This window comes from Perognathus longimembris, chromosome 14 (assembly GCF_023159225.1).
Source record: "Perognathus longimembris pacificus isolate PPM17 chromosome 14, ASM2315922v1, whole genome shotgun sequence".
Taxonomy (NCBI): domain Eukaryota; kingdom Metazoa; phylum Chordata; class Mammalia; order Rodentia; family Heteromyidae; genus Perognathus; species Perognathus longimembris.
In genome coordinates this window covers 17,458,441-17,476,714 of record NC_063174.1, presented here as the reverse complement: position 1 = coordinate 17,476,714, position 18,274 = coordinate 17,458,441, and the positions used below count along the sequence as shown (strand labels likewise).

Below are 18,274 nucleotides of genomic sequence, written 5' to 3'. Positions count from 1 at the left end.
TGTTGAAACTGTTCTTTTTTTTAAATGTACCCAAATGAGCCTCAAACTTGTAATCCTCCTGCCTCACCCTCCTGAGTTCTAAGATTACAGGCATAGCCACATATCCAGTTGAAAACAGATAATTTTGATAAATACAATATTGATTAATACAATTAAGAATCTAGAACTCTGTCTAGGAATATGGCCTAGTAGTAAAGTGCTCGCCTCATATACATGAAGCCCTGGGCTCGATTCCTCAGCACCACATATATAGAAAAAAGAATCTGGAACTCCATTGTATGTATGGATGTATGTTTGTGTATATATATGTATACACACACACACACACACACACACACACAAACACACACACATATGTATATATATCACATTTTCCCAGGACAGGGCTTAGGCCCTGAGTTCAAGCCCCAGAATTGACAACAAAAACAAACAAAAATAAGCCACATTTCTGTGAACTAGATCTTTAACAAACACTTAGAAAGAGTAATGGCTAAGATGATGTTTCATCTATTGTTATATTACAGTTTCTTTTTAAATAGGAGATTAAAACAACTGCCACCTTGTTTACTCATAATTCTGAATCTGGAGATAAAATTCAAGCTGATCACTGAGGAGCCTAGAAGCAATCATACCACAGTAACACTGAACACAGGCATTGGTTAGTGTTTTGAGACTATGTAGAGCATGCTAGTCCTAAACTCATGCTATCTACTCTTCTGGCTTCAAATCTGTCATTCTCCTGCTGGAATTCCAAGTGGATGCCATAATATCCAGTCATACTTTGTTATTGTTATTTGTTTTTGGTTTCTTAGGCCAATGCTGGGGCTTCAAATCAAGAGTCCTATGTTCTCCTTAGGCTTTCTTGTTCATGGTGAGTGGTCTACTATGGAGCTACACCTCTAGTCCAGCTTTTTGCTGGTTCATTGAAGATGGGGTCTCACTGGCTTTGAACCACCAACTTCCAACTACTCAACCTCTTGAGTAGCTAGGACTATCGCATAAGTCACTGGAATCCAGTTCAGATATTGGATTTTAAACATCACTCTTCCATAAGAAACAAAGACTCCTTGGGAAAATGATAAATCTCTTAGCAGGCACAGAGAAGTATTAGATAAACAAAGTATCTTGTGATACCAGAAAGTCAGGCAGTTGAGGAAAATGACAATCATGTTAAATTAATAAAAGAAGAAAAAAAAAAAGAAACAGTGTCCCCACAAAGTTTCAAAGTAGCTGCACACTGGAAAGAAATCTACACTAGTTTTACAAAGGTCCCTCCCCTCTCCTTCTTTCCTTCCTCCCTTCCTTGTAGTTACTGGCACCTGAAATAAAGGCCTCAAGTTCTCCCTCTTTCCCTCAAGTTGGTGCTCTACCACTTAAGTTTAAACCACAATCATCAGATATCAGTCTCCTGAGTAACTAGGATTTCAGGTGAGAGCCAGCACCTTAGATTTATAAACTTCTTGAAAGGCTGAAATGATAATGAAATATCAAAAATAAAAAGTTACATTAAAAGTATGGCTCAAACGGTAGGTAGAATAATGCAGCTGGAATATGGCCTAGTGGTAAATTGCTCGCCTCGTATACATGAAGCCCTGGGTTCGAGTCCTCAGCACCACATATATAGAAAAAGCTGGAAGTAGTACTGTGGCTCAAGTGGTAGAGTGCTAGCCTTGAGCAAAAAGAAGCCAGGGACAGTGCTCAGGGCCTGAGTTCAAGGCCCACAATTGGCAAAAAAAAAACAGAACAATAAAAAAAGAAGGAAAAAGAAAAAAAAAATCTATGGAAGTACTGTAGGAAAACTAGTCTGTCCTCCTTAATGTCTAGAGAATTAGATTGCTGGCAGCTTTGTAAAAGGTTACCTGGGCTCATATATATATTTGTCCCTTTCAATTTATCTAATTACTCATTACTCATTTTTCTTCTACAAGGTTAGCTTTCTTAACCATTTAGCTAACATGGGAATCATCAAATTCTGTAGGTCGTTCACAGAGCCAGCCCACTTTTGAAAAGAAAGAACATATTCATGTCTCAATAGAAGAAGTGGCAAAGAAATCTCTCATCATCTTTAATCCATCCCCAAATTCTTAATTTCAAAGAACTCTTCAATATATGGATTCTATAAAGTACTGTATGTTCTCTTTTCTAGATTCTGCCAGTGAATTTATGCAAACCTAGAACTAGGAGAAAAATGGCTTACCTGGATATATGTCTTCTGGATGGCTGCCAGTTCATCCCCAAGGGGAACAACAAGCTTCTCAACTCGTCTTTCATGAGAATATGGCAAAATATCTGGAGAATCTTCAGAACGAAGTTCTATCTGCCCAATTAGTAGGTTAGTAATAACCTGCTGCACAGCCTACACAAAATCCATAAAATATGAGAATGAATTATTTAACATGTTGATTTTTTAACTACATACAGAAATAAAATAGTAAGAGTCTCAGGCCAATATAGGCCAGATAGCAAGAGTCTGTCTCAAAAACAAACCAAAATAACCCTCCTTCCCCCCGCCAAAAAGAAAATCACAGGGGGAAGAAAATTGGAAGAAAAATGACGGAGAGGATAAAAATGTTCCACAAGAAATGTACTGATTACCTTACTTATGTAACTGTAACCCTGCCATACATCATTTTTAATGTAAAAATTTTTAATTAAAAAAATTACACACACACTCCACATACCCTATAAGAACAGGAGAAAAATCATGTTGAAACATTTTTTTCTACCCATAACATTTCTCTAATAAGAACATTAGAGCATTTCTAACAAGTTTCTTGAACGTATTTCTGGCACTTTTCAAATGTAATCTTACAGAGACAGACAAACTTATTGTACAGTAGAGCTGAAAACCGTTATGTGGTGGGGGGAGAAGGGACTCCACTGGGATTTTTCCCAAGTAGTTGACTACACACTTGGCATTCTGAAAACCATGGTTCCAGCACCAAGAAATAAAATATCTGCATTTTGAATATTCTCCAATACAGGGAACGAGAGCTCATTAAAAAAACGGTTGATTCTATATCTAGGACAAGGGAAATAATAAATAAGCATAAATTATCCTGTGATGTCAGAAAAATTTGAAATGTTTCAAAGGGAAATGGAGAAGAATATGAATCTAAAGGACATAGAAATTGTGTTGAAGAAACTCTGAAATGGCCAACGCTATACCAGTCTGAGCAACAAAACTGAATATGGTCTGCAGCCCATAGAAAACAATCAATATATACTAGTTCATAAAGATATAAAGAAGTGAATTCACAAATAACAGCTCTTTGTTACAAAAGAATTTCAGTTAAGCATAGCTGAACTCATGGGATACTCCAATAATCTGTAAACCTAGTACAGTTCTTGAAAGGCAGAGACTGGAGACCTTGAGTTCCAGGCTAGTCTAGAACTCACTGAGCAATTTGTTGAAAGGAAGGAAAGGAAAGAAGGAGGGTAAGAGGAAGGGTGAGTAAGAGAAAAGGGATGGAGGAGGGGTAGTAATAGTGATTTTAAAGAAAAGACAGAAGTAATCGTTGGCAGCTAGATCACAATTAGATTGTAAAATAGAGCACGAATATAGTGAAAACTATCTCCCCCACTAGGTACTTATTCATTACAGAGGGAGAAACCCAAAAGACATCATCTTAGATTAGGAGCACCAGAAGTAAGTCAACGTGTAGCCCTGACAGGATGTGCTGAGCATAGCTATGTACAGCGTCCCTTCTGGTCTGCAAAATACCAGACAAACCAAACTGAGTGACATTCTACAAAATGCTGTTCCAAAACATGCAGCTCATGAGAGACAAGACTAAGGAATTGTCACAGATTGGAAGGAATAAGGAGATAAGACCAGTAAGTTAAGTTCAAGATTTTAGATTGCGCAATGGGGAAAAAGAGGCATTGATGGGCAAGCAGAATTCAAATAATAGTTGTGTATATTAGCTACTAGCATTCTTACTACGGTTATCTTAATGTCAGAATTAGCAGAAGTGAAAGACAAAAGATTTAAATTTTTACAAATTTTTCCATAAGTCTAAAATTATTTCCAAGTTAAACTAAAAAGAACTATACATAGCAATTACTAAACAGTAGTCATAGCCCGGCCCTGCTGGCTCAGACCTGTAATCCTAGCTACTCAGGAAGATGAGATCTGAGGATCATAGATTGAAGCCAGCATTGGCAGGAAAGATCGTGAGACCTTTATCTCCAATAAACTACTCAGAAAAAGCCAGAAGTGGTGTGACGGCTCAACTGGTTGAACACTAGTCTTGAGAAAAAGAAGCTCAGGGACAGAACCCAGGCCCAGAGCTCAACTCCCAGGACCAGCAAAACATAAAATAATAAAAATAAAAAGCAGGGGCTGCGAATGTGGATTAGTGGTAGAGTGCTTCCTTGCCTAGCATGCATGAAGCCCTGGGTTCGATTCCTCAGCACCATATAAAGAGAAAAAGCCAGGAGTGGTGCTGTGGCTCCAGAGGTAGAGTGCCACTAGCCTTGAGCAAAAAGAAACCAGGGGCAGTGCTCAGGCCCTGAGTTCAAGCCCTCATACTGGCAAAAAATAAAATAAAATAAAAATTAGCCAAAACATTAATTGGTATTTTTTAATAAATAGCTTTAGGGGAGAGAGCAAGGAAAAGAGTAACTTTGTCCAAAAAGAAATTTACTCTTTACCTGATTTATGGAACTGTAACCCCTTTATACATCACCATTATATTAACAATTAAAAAATCAGGAAAAACAGCAACAGCAGCAACAAAAATAACACTGAAGCCATAAAACTACTGATCCAAAGAGTAGCTTAAGTTCAGCGGGTAAGTGGGATGTTGAGTTTGGGAGATCTGTAATAGCACAGAAGTTCAAGAAGTGTAAGACCAGACTGGGCAACATGGCCAAGCCCCACATCAACAAACAAATAGCAAATCAAATAAAAACAGGAAAAAAAAAAAAAGCCTCCTGCAGGACTGGGATGTAGCTCAGTGGCAAAGCGCTTGCTTAGCAAGTGCAACCAACATCCTGGATTCCATCCCCAGTACCAAAAAAGAAAAGAAGAAAAACAATACTGTTTAAAAAAAAAAAAAGGCAGACACAAGTGGCTCACACCTGTAATCCTAGCTACTCAGGAGGCTAAGATCTGAGGATGTGAACTTCAAAGCCAGCCCATGAACTTGCCCATGAGACTCTTACCTCCAGTTAACCACTAGAAAACCATTAGTGGGGACTGGGAATATGACCTAGTGGCAAGAGTGCTTGCCTCGTATACATGAAGCCTTGGGTTCGATTCCTCAGCACCACATCTATAGAAAATGGCCAGAAGTGGTGCTGTGGCTCAAGTCGGAGAGGACAAACCTTGAGAGCAAGAGTTCAGGGACAGCACCCAGATCCAGAGGTCAAGCCCCACAACTGACAAAAAAAAAAAAAAACCTGCTTCACCCACAAAAGAAAAGTTAAGGCACGTTGTGGAAAGGCTGTAGTCCTAAAGTCAAACTAGGTAAATAATAGAATGGAAAATCAACCTGGCCCATAAAAAATTCTTATTTTCTGAAGTGTGTTTTATTTTTGTTTTTTCCAGTCCTAGGGCTTGAACTCAGGGACTGGACACTGTCCCTGAGTTTTCTTTGCTCAAGGCTAGTAGCACTCTTCCACTTGAACACAGCACCACTTCATCTTTTTCTACTGATATGTACTGAGGAATCAAAGCCAGGGCTTTGTGCATGCTAGGCAAGCATTCTACCACTACGCCACATTCCAAGCCCTGAAATGTTAATAAATGGAAAGACATTTTGCTTACCTTTACATCACTACCTGGTGTGGCACTAAGTGCCAAAATTCTAAAGTGATGCGTATATTTAAGCAGTTCTCTTACCACCTTAAAGAAAAAGAAAACAATATTGATTTCACCTGTCCAATGCAAACATAGCAGTGGCTTGATTAAACAAGCTGCTCTATCTAGTCTGTTAATATTTCTTAACTGGTACATTGGTGATCTAGTAAGCAAAACTACCACAGAGCATAATTTATGTAGAGAAATGATCTGGGCTCCCTGAGACTCATACTGAATCTTAACATTCAAAAAATACTGTTTATCATATTTTTAACATGATACAGATTGTGCATGAAGACATAACATTATACACAACAGAGACTGAAGCAGAATTATTTCAGTTGAGAACTAACAGAAGTCTGAGGGATGAATCTCACTCATTGAGTGCTTGCTGGGCATGGCCAAGACCCTGAGGTGTAATCTCCAGGACCACAAAAACAAAACCTAAAAACAAGACAAATTTATTTCTCATTGCCATTTCTACTTGATCTTAGTGCTACAACTGATGGCCATGGACATGAAAAAAGGACTTTAAATAAGGGTCAGAGATGCAACCAAAGGAACTGAATGTGACCATTTATTGGATTGGTGCTTTCATAAATCATTTTGTTCTTTTTTTATGCCAGTCCTAGGACTTAAACTCAAGGCCTGAGCACTGTCTCTGAGCTTCTTTTCCTCAAGGCTTGCACTCTGTCACTTGAGGCACAGTGCTACTTCCAGCTTTTTCCATTTATGTGGTACTGAGGGATCTAACCCAGGGCTTCATGCATGCCAGGCAAGCACTCTACCACTAAGCCACATTCCCAGCCATAAATCATATTCTTATGGTAGACGGAATTCAGTGTTGTTTCAGATTATAAGGCAGTTCTGACTCCTCTAAATGATATAGCAGTGTTTATAATAATAAGATTATTTCATGTGGACGTATCATTATACCTACCAAGACTGTTTCTCATAAACAGGAAGCCACGCCGGGTGCCAGTGGATCACACCTGTAAGCCTAGCTACTCAGGAGGCTGAGATCTGAGGATCGTGGTTCATAGCCACCCCAAGCAAAGTCCCCATGAGGCTCCTATCCCCAATAAACTACTCAGAAGAAGATGAAAGTGGTGCTGTGGATCAAGTGGTAGAGTGCAGAAGACTTGCAGTTTAATAAAGGTCATTGAATGTGACTATGAATTAAACAGAAGATAAATCTACAAAATGGATTCCAAATAGAATAAAAAGTTTAAAGTAGCATTCTCACAGGGAAATCTGAACATACATGTGTTCAATTTAGAACCATGAACAAATAGAAAAATAGGTCCATTACAAGGATATAGTTAAAAAGATCAACTATAAGAAAGATGCCAATTTTCCCTAACACAAAGACACAAGTCAATCATACTTAAGTCTCCAAGGAAGCCAAATTATGCATCCATAAACCGGTAGTGAAATTCATTTAAAACCAAAGGCAAATCCTTTCCATTCTTCCCAAAACCTACTGTGCCTCCAGAACTCACACATTTTCACAAGTGAGTGTTCCAAAACAGAAAACTGGGAGTCATGCTACTCTTCCAATCTCGCATTCGCTATCACGCTCCCTTTTCCACTCTAATCTCTTAAGCCTTAAGTATCATCCTAATCACATTGTTTCTTTTACTTCCTTCCCTTCCTCTCCTAGCAGTACTGGACATTCAACTCAAGGCCTGTTTCCAGGCCTTGCATTTGCAAGGCTTACTTCTTGAGCCACAACCCCAGCCTCCAGCTAAATACTTCTTTTTTGTTGTTGGTTGTGGGGCTGGACCTCAGGGCCTGGGGGCTGTGCCAGAGCTTTTTCCACTTAAGGCTGGCATTCTACCACTTTGAGCCACAGTACCACTTCCAGTTTTCTGGTGGTTAACTGGAGATAAGAGCCTCAAGGACCTTCCTGCCTGGCCTGCCTTCAAACCGTGATCCTGAGATCTCAGACCCCTGAATAGCTAGGATTACAGGTGTTAGTCACTGGTGCTGGCTCCAGCTAAATATTTCTAATGAGTCTTTGCAGGTCATATTCCCTATAGCCTACACCATCCATTCAAACTACTAAGAATAAAATGCATGCTTCATGTTCTGTTCCTTAAGTAGGACAGATAGGGCCAGTGTCCTTATCATAACAAATAAATAGAAACCATTTCTATTTAGTGGCAAGAAGTAAATGACCTCTATAAGTACAACCCATTGCTCCCACACCTGTACTTGGTATCTACATAGAAAGGAAAGGCAGTATCAGGCAGGTACATATTTCGTCCTTATGATATTGACATTTAAAATTACCTGACCTGGCTGCCATGGAATAGTCCTATATGTCTACTTACAGTCCTTGAATTATTATCTTAGCTTCCAAACTTTACCAATATCCTACTTTACATCACTGTGCCATCCATGATGCGCACCTGACATCTGTTAAGTTTTTTTAAAAAAGGAAAAGGAAAGAAAATAGGGAGGAAGGGATAGGGAGAGGGAGGGAGAGCAGAGACACTGATTAACATAACCAAGACAGGGGCTGGGAATATGGCCTAGTGGTAGAGTGCTTGCCTTGTATGCATGAAGCCCTGGGTTTAATTCCTCAGCAGCACATATATAGAAAAAGCCAGAAGTAGCACTGTGGTTCAAGTGGCAGAGCGCAAGCCTTGAGCAAAAAGAAGCCAGGGATGATGTTCAGGCCCTGAGTTCAAGGCCCAGGACTGGCAAAACAAAACAAAATTTTTTAAAAACTGAGCAAGACTAAGTATTTCCTATGACCACCTATTATGGGATAATAAACAACCATCAAAAACTTCCATCACTAATAATGATCCTCTGCAAAATACATCTTAACAATATAGACTACAGAATACACCACACAAAATTCTTACCTGGCAATAAGCATAGTTTCCAAGAGCCTTATGAGCTTCGTCAACAACTACACACTTGACATCAGCAGCAGGACAAGCTCCTCTAGTAAGGTCATTTACCATGACCTGAGGTGTAAGAAACAGAACTCTCTTGCTGGACCATATTTCCTTCCTGGTGACAGCTTGAGTAGAACCTGCAAATTAAAGTGACAGTCTACCTCTAAACTTCACACTGAAGCTGGAGATGTGGCTCAAGTGGTAGAATGAATATGAATCTGCAATTCAGCCAATAAATAAACTTCATATTGTTTATCTACAAAGTCATACAATCTGGACAACTTTATGAATGGTTTGGTACATTGGTTAAGTGAAGAACAATTTTCACAATGCACTGGAATGATATTTTCATTATTTTTTGTTACTGAATGATTAGTGGACTTGATGTTGGAACTGAAGGCTTTATGCACTTGCTAAGGCAGAGGCACTCCTGATTCTGAAGACATGGTACTCACTTTGCTCAGGGAAAGCCTGGATAACTATCTTCCTATTGATGTTCCCATTAAGTTCGGATGCCAGTTGGATAACCTCAGGCCCAGCCTCTTCTAGTTAGAGACTTATCAACTTTTTTGTTTGTTTGTTTTTTGGCCTGGGATGGCCTGGAACCTTCATCCTCCCCATTGCAGCCTCGAGGTAGCTGGGAGTACAGGCAGGGGCTACTCATGCCAGGCCTATTAGGCCACACATTAAAGCGCTGATGTTGCCCAAATGTCAAAGCTGCCTCTAACCAAAGGCCACAAGTAGGTTATATTTACATAATTCCTGCAGAAGTGCACACGAATTGAAGAGAAGCAAAAATATACAACAGAGAAGTTTTTCTTGAGATGAATACCACAATTATCTAGAGATTATACACTCTTCATTGCTTCCAAATATTGACAAGCTATACAAAGGTAATCTCTGAAAGCTAAATAAAGTAATCAGTACTAGACTTGCTACAAAACCTGCCATGGGAGAGAATGGGATATGTGTATGTTTGCATGCGAACTACTGTACTTGGTGCAGGAGTTCCAGTAGTTCTATTTCCACCAGAATATGTCCACATCCCCTTGGGAACCCGGCTCTTCATTCCTACTAACATACCTGTCAGTTCGGCCATGTGGGGTTGCGGAATACCCATCACCTGGTAGCAAGCCTCGATCTGTTGTGTCACCAAAGGCTTGGTGGGCGCCATGAAAACCACCTTGCCAGAAGGGAACCAGCGGTAGAAATTGTACATGACCACTGCGGCAATGAAGGTCTTCCCCAGCCCGGTAGGCAGGCAGACGAGCGTGTTACAGAACAGGGCGGTCTGGGAGATGCGCAGCTGGTAGTCTCGGACCGGACAATTGGTAGGATAAATCCACAGGGCGCCCGAGGAGGTGCAGAAGCCGCCATTCTCTCCCCTCAGCCGCTGCTCGGCCTCGAACGCCGCCACCAGCAACACCTCGTCATCGGACTCGGGCTGGGCCTCCTCGACCGCGGCGGACAACGGCGCCTGGGAGCTGCGGACGCCGGGGTCCCGAGGCCGCTCCCTCGGGAGGCTGCAACCCGGGGCCCCGGAGGATCGGGAAAGGCTGGAGCCCCACGTCTGGAAAAGCGTTCGCTGCCGTCCGCTCATCGCGCAGAGGACGACCAGAAACTCCGCTCAGCCTCCCGCAGCCAGGGCAGCGGAACCGCCACAGCTGCGGCCCCGGTAGGCTTCATTCGCACCAAAGTGTGCAAGCAGAAGGCGAGGGCGGGGCGGGCTCGGCTCCCATCCGAAATTGCCTCCAGCCAGCCTCGGGCTGCGATTGGGGATCGGGTCGTTTCCCGGAAGTCTTTGCGGGAGCTCCCGCAGGCGCATGCGCGCTGTGAGAGTGTGAGTCCCGCGTTACTCTAAACCCAGTCCTGTCCCCATTCGCTGTTCCTTTAGGCCTAAAAAAAGTCCCAATCTAGATCTGAGTTCCGCTTGCAAGCCTTGAGAGCCTCGACGACACTGCTACGGTGTTAATCACTTACAATGATTGAATAAATAACTAGGTAAAAAGCCGTGAGACCCGGGGGACGATATTTGTGGAGGAAGTCGTGGTTACTGAGCATTTAAACCTGAAGATGAAGTGAGAAACAAATACGTGTGAATATTTGTAAATTCCTACATTTTTCTCTCTCAAGGGAAAAACATACCACGTCTTTTTTGCTGTTAGGAGTGGTAACCTATAAGATCTGTGTGTGTGTGTGTGTGTGTGTCTGTGTCTGTGTCTGTGTCTGCGTCTCTGTGTATGCCCTTATGGGGGCTTGAACTCTGGGCCTGGGTGCTGTCGCTGGGCTTTTTTGCTCAAGGAGAGCACTGTACCGCTTGAGCCTCACCTCCACTTCCGGCTTTTTTGCTGGTTAGTTGGGGACTTTCCTACCCAGGCTGTCATGGCATCATGATCCGCAGATCCCAGCCTTGTGAGTAGATAGGATGACAGGCATGAGCCACTATGCTCAGCTTTTAATGGTTTTTTAAGTTGTTTAATCCAAAAGGAATGCAAATCCAAATAACTCTGAAATTCCATCTCACCATAGTTAGATTGGTGAACACTGTGAATTTGAACAACAAATATTGGCAGGACTGTGAGGGGGGAGCGTGGGAAACCCAATTGCACTGTTGATAAGAATGTAAACTCTCAACAGAAGTCTGGAGGTTCCTCTGGAAAACTACACATAAGTGTTAGGTTTTTAAAGTAGGTAGCCAGTAAGGAGCATGCCACCTGGTACTCAGGCAGGAGAGAAAATTTATTACTGACCTGATGGCCTGTGGCCAAGGTGATGCATGACCTGAGAGAAGGGGTGACCCCCCACCCAGCCCTGCCTTATCAAGGGCAGGGGCAGGGGGGTGTCACCAGGTGAATTAGGTTGACCTCAGGGCAGAGGGAAGTAACTGCCTCCAGGTCTGCTGGTTACCCAGATAACTGGGTGGAGACTTAACCAGGTGGGGGACATGTCAGGTGGGCAGACCTTACATTAAGGGCTGGGAATATGGCCAAGTGGTAGAGTACTTGCCTCATATACATGAAGCCCTGGGTTCGATTCCCCAGCACCACATGTGTAGAAAATGGCCAGAAGTGGTGCTGTAGCTCAAGTGGCAGAGTGTTAGCCCTGAGCAAAAAGAAGCAGGGACAGTGCTCAGGCCAAGTCCAAGGCCCAGGACTGGCAAAAAAAAATTAAAAAATTTAAAAAAAGACCTATTTGCTTCCTAAAATATACCAGAACATGATAAGCTACACAGGACTGTAGGCATTCACACACAGTCAGATCAAAGGAGGACACTCTGAAGGGAAAAACACAAAGGCACAGTGCATACACGCCTCTGATCATATAAAATAATATTTACGTAAATGAGCTCCAGGAAATAGGAAAAAGGATTTCTTTTCTTCCTGTACTATTTGTTCATTTAGAAAAATAAAACTAGGTCATATTATAGTTTCCACCAAATAATGCAATCGAGTTTAATATAACTTTGATCACACATATGTATATATAATATTGCAGTTAATTGAATCCAAATATATAAGTGCAGAAAATAAAACTTTCTGTAGGTATCACCTTTATGATAACAATAAAAATATACAAAGCTACAAAAATATACAAAATATATATACAAATATACAAAAACTACATTTATTGTTTAAATGGAAGTACATGTAGCCTGGTACTGTTGATTAGGAAATTAAACAAGCCATTCAAGGCAGCATCTTAACACTCCATTAGTACATCTCTGGTTTGTGTTTTTTGGGTTTTTTTTGGCAAGTCCTGGGCCATGAACTCAGGGTCTGAGCACTGTCCCTGGCTTCCTTTTGCTCAAGGCTACCACTGTGCCTCTTGAGCCACAGTGCCACTTCTGGCTTTTACTATTTATATGGTGCTGAGGAATCAATCCCTGGGCTTCATGCATGCTAGGCAAGCACTCTACCGCTAAGTCACATTCCCAGCTCATGAGGACGTTTTTCACACCTATTTCTAACACAAGGCACATTTGACCTCTTGTGTTGTTGTTGCTGTTGTTTTTTCAGACTTAACATTTCTGATGAACTAAGGATTGGCTTTTTCACCACAGACCATGCCACTCTGACTGCAGTGAAATTTTGCCACTAAAAGAATTGACTTCATCTACAGGAAAGTTGGTAAAGGTAGAGTGGGGCTTATTTCTAAACATCTAAAATAATTGTGGAGAATTGTCTACATTGGATCTTTGATCAACAGAACTGAACTTACCAAAAATATGCACATCTGAATGACAGTATGTGTTATAAAAATTATGAATGTAAGCTATGATTTGTATTTGTCATATGCATGCCATGCTTTTATAGGTAACTTGCTTAGTTGTCTTTATTCTCAGGACATCTGTGAGCATTTCTGACTTTGATATTTAAAAGATATAAGATATTTTCATGTAAAGTTGAATGAGGAAGACAATGAAATACTGAAAACTTGGGAAACCATCAAACAGCTTTGTCAGATCTTGACTTTTTTTTTAAGCTTTTATTATCAAACTGAATTACAGACAGGTTAAAATTTCATACATTAGACATTGGATACATTTCTTGTACTGATTGTTACCTCATCCCACAATCCTCATTTCCCCCTCCCCTTCCCTTTCTTTTCCCCACCCCCCATGAGTTGATCAGTTCATTTACACCAAACAGTTCTGCAAGCATTGCTTTTGTAGTTGTTTGTCTTTTTTTACCTTGTGTGTCTCGATTTTGGTGTTCCCTTTCAATTTCCTAGTTCTAATACCAGTAATACACGGTTTCCAATATACTCAGATACGATACAGAGATAGTGTAGGTACAACCACAGGAAGGTGATACAAGAAGATCATCAATAATAGAAGCTACAGTTACACATGGCACGTTGAAAGTAGTTACAACAGTGATATAACAATCGTTTCCATAACATGGAGTTCATTTCACTTAGCATCATCTTATGTGTTCATAGGGGTATAGCTATGGGCTCTTGTGATCCTCTGCTGTGACTTGCCTAAACCTGTGCTAATTATTCCCTATATGGGATACCATAGAGTCCATGTTTCTTTGGGTCTGGCTCACTTCACTTAGTATAAGTTTTTCCAAGTCCTTCCATTTCCTTACAAATGGGACAATGTCATTCTTTCTGATAGAGGCATAAAATTCCATTGTGTATATGTACCACATTTTCCTGATCCATTCATCTACTGAGGGGCATCTGGGTTGGTTCCAGATTCTAGCTATGACAAATTGTGCTGTGATGAACATTGTTGTGCTGTGGCTTTAGTGTGATTTTGTTTGTGGTCTTTTGGTTGATACCCAAAAGTGGGGCTGCTGGGTCATAGGGGAGCTCTATGCTTAGCCTTCTGAGGAATCTCCACACCACTTTCCAGAGTGGCTGAACCAGTTTACAGTCCCACCAACAATGAAGTAGGGTTCCCTTTTGGCCACATCCCCTCCAACATTTGTCATTGTTAGTTTTCTTGATATAGGACATTCTTAGTGGTGTGAGATGGAATCTCAATGTTGTTTTGATTTGCATTTCTTTTATGGCCAGTGATGTAGAGCACTTTTCCATGTCTCATGGCCATTCTCATTTGCTCATCAGAGAAGTCTCTTTGTAAGTCTTTAGCCCACGTGTTGAGGGGGCTATTGGTTCTTTGCAGTTTTGTTTTGGAGGAAGGTAATTTTTTTAGTTCTGCATATATTTTAGATATGAGGCCTTTGTCCGTTGAATGGCCGGTAAAGATCTTCTCCCAATCTGTGGGCTTTCTGTTTATCTTGCGAGCTATGTCCTTTGCCGTGCAGAAGCTCTGCAGTTTGATGCAGTCCCATTTGTCCAACCTTTCTTTGATTTTTAACCTTTCTGGGTCTTAGTTAAGGAAGTTCCGTCCTGTGCCCAGGAGCCCAAGTGTTTCTCCTACTCCTTCCATTAGTGTTTTCAGGGTGTCTGTTTTGATTTCGAGGTCTTTGATCCATTTGGAATTGATTTTGGTGCAGGGTGATATATAAGGATCTATTTTTAGTTTGTTGCATGTATTGAACCAGTTTTGCCAGCACCATTTGTTAAAGAGGCTATATTTTTTCCTGACTATTGTTTTAGCTCCTTTATCAAAGATTAAGTAGGCAGAGTTCTGTGGATTCATTTCTGGGTCTTCAATTCTGTTCCATTGGTCTTCAGGCCTGATTCGGTGCCAATACCAACCTATTTTCATTACTATAGCTTTATAATACAGCTTGAAGTTGGGTATTGTAATTCCTCCAGCACTGTTCTTTCTGCTTAGGATTGTTTTTGCTATTCTAGGTCCTTTATTATTCCACATGAATTTCTGGATTGCTTCCTCTATTTCATTAAAAAAAAAATGGTGTTGGGATATTAATGGGTATTGCATTGAATTTGTAGATAGCCTTTGGCAATATTGTCATTTTGATTATATTCATCCTCCCAATCCAGGAGCATGGGAGGTTTTTCCATTTCCTTAGTTCTGCCTTAATTTCATTTTTCATGTTTTTAAAGTTTTCATCATAGAGGTCTTTCACTTCTTTGGTTAAGGTTATTCCCAGGTATTTTAGGTTTTTTGAGGCTATTGCAAAAGGAGTTGCTTTCCTGATTTCAGCCTTTGCGTTCAGGTCAATAGCATATAGAAATGCCATTGATTTTTGAGGGTTTGAGCAAGGTAAAGAACCACATGGTTATATCACTCGATGCAGAAAAAGCGTTGGATAAAATCCAGCCCCCATTTATACTAAAAGCCCTAGAAAAACTGGGATTCCTGGGAACAATCCTGAATATAATCAAGGCAGTTTATGACAAACCAACAGCAAGCATAACTCTAAATGGTGAAAAACTAAAGCCATTCCCTTTAAAATCAGGAACAAGGCAGGGATGGCCACTGTTTCCCCTTCTGTTCAACACAGTACTAGAATTCCTAGCCAGAGCAATTAGGTAGGAAGAAAATATAAAAGGGATCCAAATAGGAAAAGATGAAGTTAAACTTTACTCTTCGTAGATGACATGATCCTTTACCTAAAGAACCCCATAGAATCTACTCCCAAGGTACTAGAGCTGATCCAAAACTTTGGCAAAGTTGCAGGATATAAAATAAACCCTCAAAAATCAACGGCCTTTCTCTATGCTAACGACTCGAGGACTGAGGCTGAAATCAGGAAAGCAACTCCTTTTGCAATAGCCTCAAAAAACATAAAATACCTAGATCTTGACATTTTACCTTATTTCCTTTAGATGTATTTTTTATTGTAAAGAAATAAAAAGCCTTTCATGTGCATCAGAACATCAAAAGTTATTGTTCAAACAAAACAACCAACCAAATAAAACATCCCTAGGGACTGGGAATATGGCCTAGTGGCAAGAGTGCTTACCTCCTATAAATGAAGCCCTGGGTTCGATTCCTCAGCACCACATATAGAGAAAAGGCCAGAAGTGGCACTGTGGCTCAAGTGGCACAGTGCTAGCCTTGAGCAAAAAGAAGCCAGGGACAGTGCTCAAGATCTGAGTCCAAGACTTAGGACTGGCAATACAAACAAAACAAAACAAAAACCCCTAATAAATAAAATGATCACATGAAGTTGCATACTACTAATTGCTCAGGGGTACATTCTTTGCTTAAGATAACTCAGAAGTAACCCCATGACAACACATCAACAGTTTGCTCATAGGCAGGCATGGTGGTGTATGCCTGTCATTCCAGCACTCAAGAGGCAAAGGTTTGGCCTTGTATACCCAAATCCCTGGGTTCCTTTTCATTGTTGCCCCCCTTCCAAAGAAACCCTCCAACATTTAGTTCACAAACATATATAATGACACAAAATGTACACCATCTATTTAGACATTTGGGCGGCGTCTAATCTTTCACTGTGGTGATGCACAATCCCTCTGATTCGTGGGCCAGCAAACGTGGGGTGTAAGTTCTTAACTGGGACTGCTGAGTCAGAGGACGCACACTTTAGTCACTTAGAAAGATGCTGCCAAGACCCCTGCACGTGCTTCCACTGCTCGCCTTTCACTCTTTCGAGGTCTTTTCCCAACATACTTGCCAATTTACTATCTTCTTTTATAAAGACAGTTTCCAACAAAGTTTTCGAGCTGTATGGCTTTGGAACTTGGTATACCCAAATGATGGAGGTTTGGTTCATAGGCTTTAGGATGAAATGGGAGATGTGGAGTCCGGTGCCAATGCCTCCCACCTGTAATCCTAGCTGCTCAGGAGGCTGAGAGCTGAGGATCGTGGTTTGAAGCCAGCCTGGGAAGAAAAGTCTGTGAGACTTTCATCTCCACCTAATCAACAGAAAGCCAAGTGGAGCTGTGGCTCAAGTGGGGATGTATTCTTCTATAATAAAACTAAGGCTGGGGGGGGGGGGTGTCAGCTTTGGAGAACCTTCTTTAAGACATGGTTTGCAGGCACTAACTAGTATTCTCTCTCTCTCTCTCGCTCTTGCTCTCTCCCTTTCTGTCTCTGTCTCTCTCTTTCTGCCTTCCCTCCTTCTACCTCTCCCAATGATCTAATGTTGACTCCTAAACATCACAAAAGCAATACCCGCATCTTCTCCATGCCTCTCATCCCACAGGGACTAAACTTCCCCATCAGCTATGGAGGGAATGAAACCTATCCAAGCCATAGTATGCCTTATTTTGCAAATTAACTCTCTTTCTGGAAGCCTAGATCCACACCTAAAGAGAGAATAATAGAAATTTCCTAAGTACATGGCGTCTGAGAGGTATTCTGGAAAGCCCAACCAGATTCTAGTCAGATTCCAGGCCATACGCTCAAGAGCAGCGAGGTCACTGGACTATGTATTTACAATGAAGTATGCTTTTCATTTTTAGATGGTTACATCCTTCCAGGTAGATTTTGGGTTCATCAAAGATTTGCTTCAGTTGAAATTTGAGGATCATCTTAAAGAGGAGTCTTTCAATATCATCACTAACATCCATGACAGGATCAGGGCTATTGAAAAACATGATCGCCAGGTAGACTTTCGTGTTCTCTCTGCCTGTGTGGCTTGAGCTACTTACACACATGCACACTGCAGTGCTGAATTTAGTAACTTAAAAGGGGAAGAAAATTTTTCCTAGGTTGTGACTCATGTTACAGCTTCTACTTAAAGCTTTTCTGTATCTGAGGAACTTCTAGCTTTGTATGTGAGCCATTGATCTTCACACGTACCTTATCAAGTAGACCATTATTTTTCCTTTATTGCAGAGGAGGGGGCTGAAGCACAGAAAGTTAACTTGCTTAAAGCTATTAATTGGTTCAACAGGCAGCTTGATGGTTGATCTTACCTGCCTGCCCTCTCTCTTTCCATCCCTCCCTCTCTCCTTCCTTCCTTTCTACCCTCCCTCCCTCCCTTCCTCCCTTCCTTCTTCCCTCCCTCACTCCCTTCCTCCCTCCCTCCCTCCATTCCTCCCTCCTTTCCTCCCTACCTCCTTCCTTTCCTCATTTCCTTCCTTCCTTCCTTCCTTCCTTCCTTCCTTCCTTCCTTCCTTTTTCTTCCTTCCTTCTTCCTTCCCTCCCTCCTTTCTTTTTCTTTGTCCAGGCTCTCCTCCAAACACAGTCACCCTGATCTCC

General features: G+C 41.3%; 1 protein-coding gene across 1 annotated transcript in view; it reads right to left on the bottom strand.

Moving 5' to 3' along the window:
- The window catches only part of LOC125362879 (Fanconi anemia group M protein-like), a 58,986-nt gene extending 48,668 nt beyond the window's left edge, over window positions 1–10,318 (bottom strand). Inside the window, exons 1-4 of the mRNA XM_048361792.1 lie at window positions 9,802–10,318; window positions 8,683–8,855; window positions 5,774–5,851; window positions 2,198–2,356 (exon numbers count right to left, since the gene is read on the bottom strand). Coding sequence (XP_048217749.1) covers window positions 2,198–2,356; window positions 5,774–5,851; window positions 8,683–8,855; window positions 9,802–10,318 — 927 coding nt within the window. The remainder of the gene's footprint in view (window positions 1–2,197; window positions 2,357–5,773; window positions 5,852–8,682; window positions 8,856–9,801) is intronic.
- Between the last annotated feature and the right edge of the window lie 7,956 nt (window positions 10,319–18,274).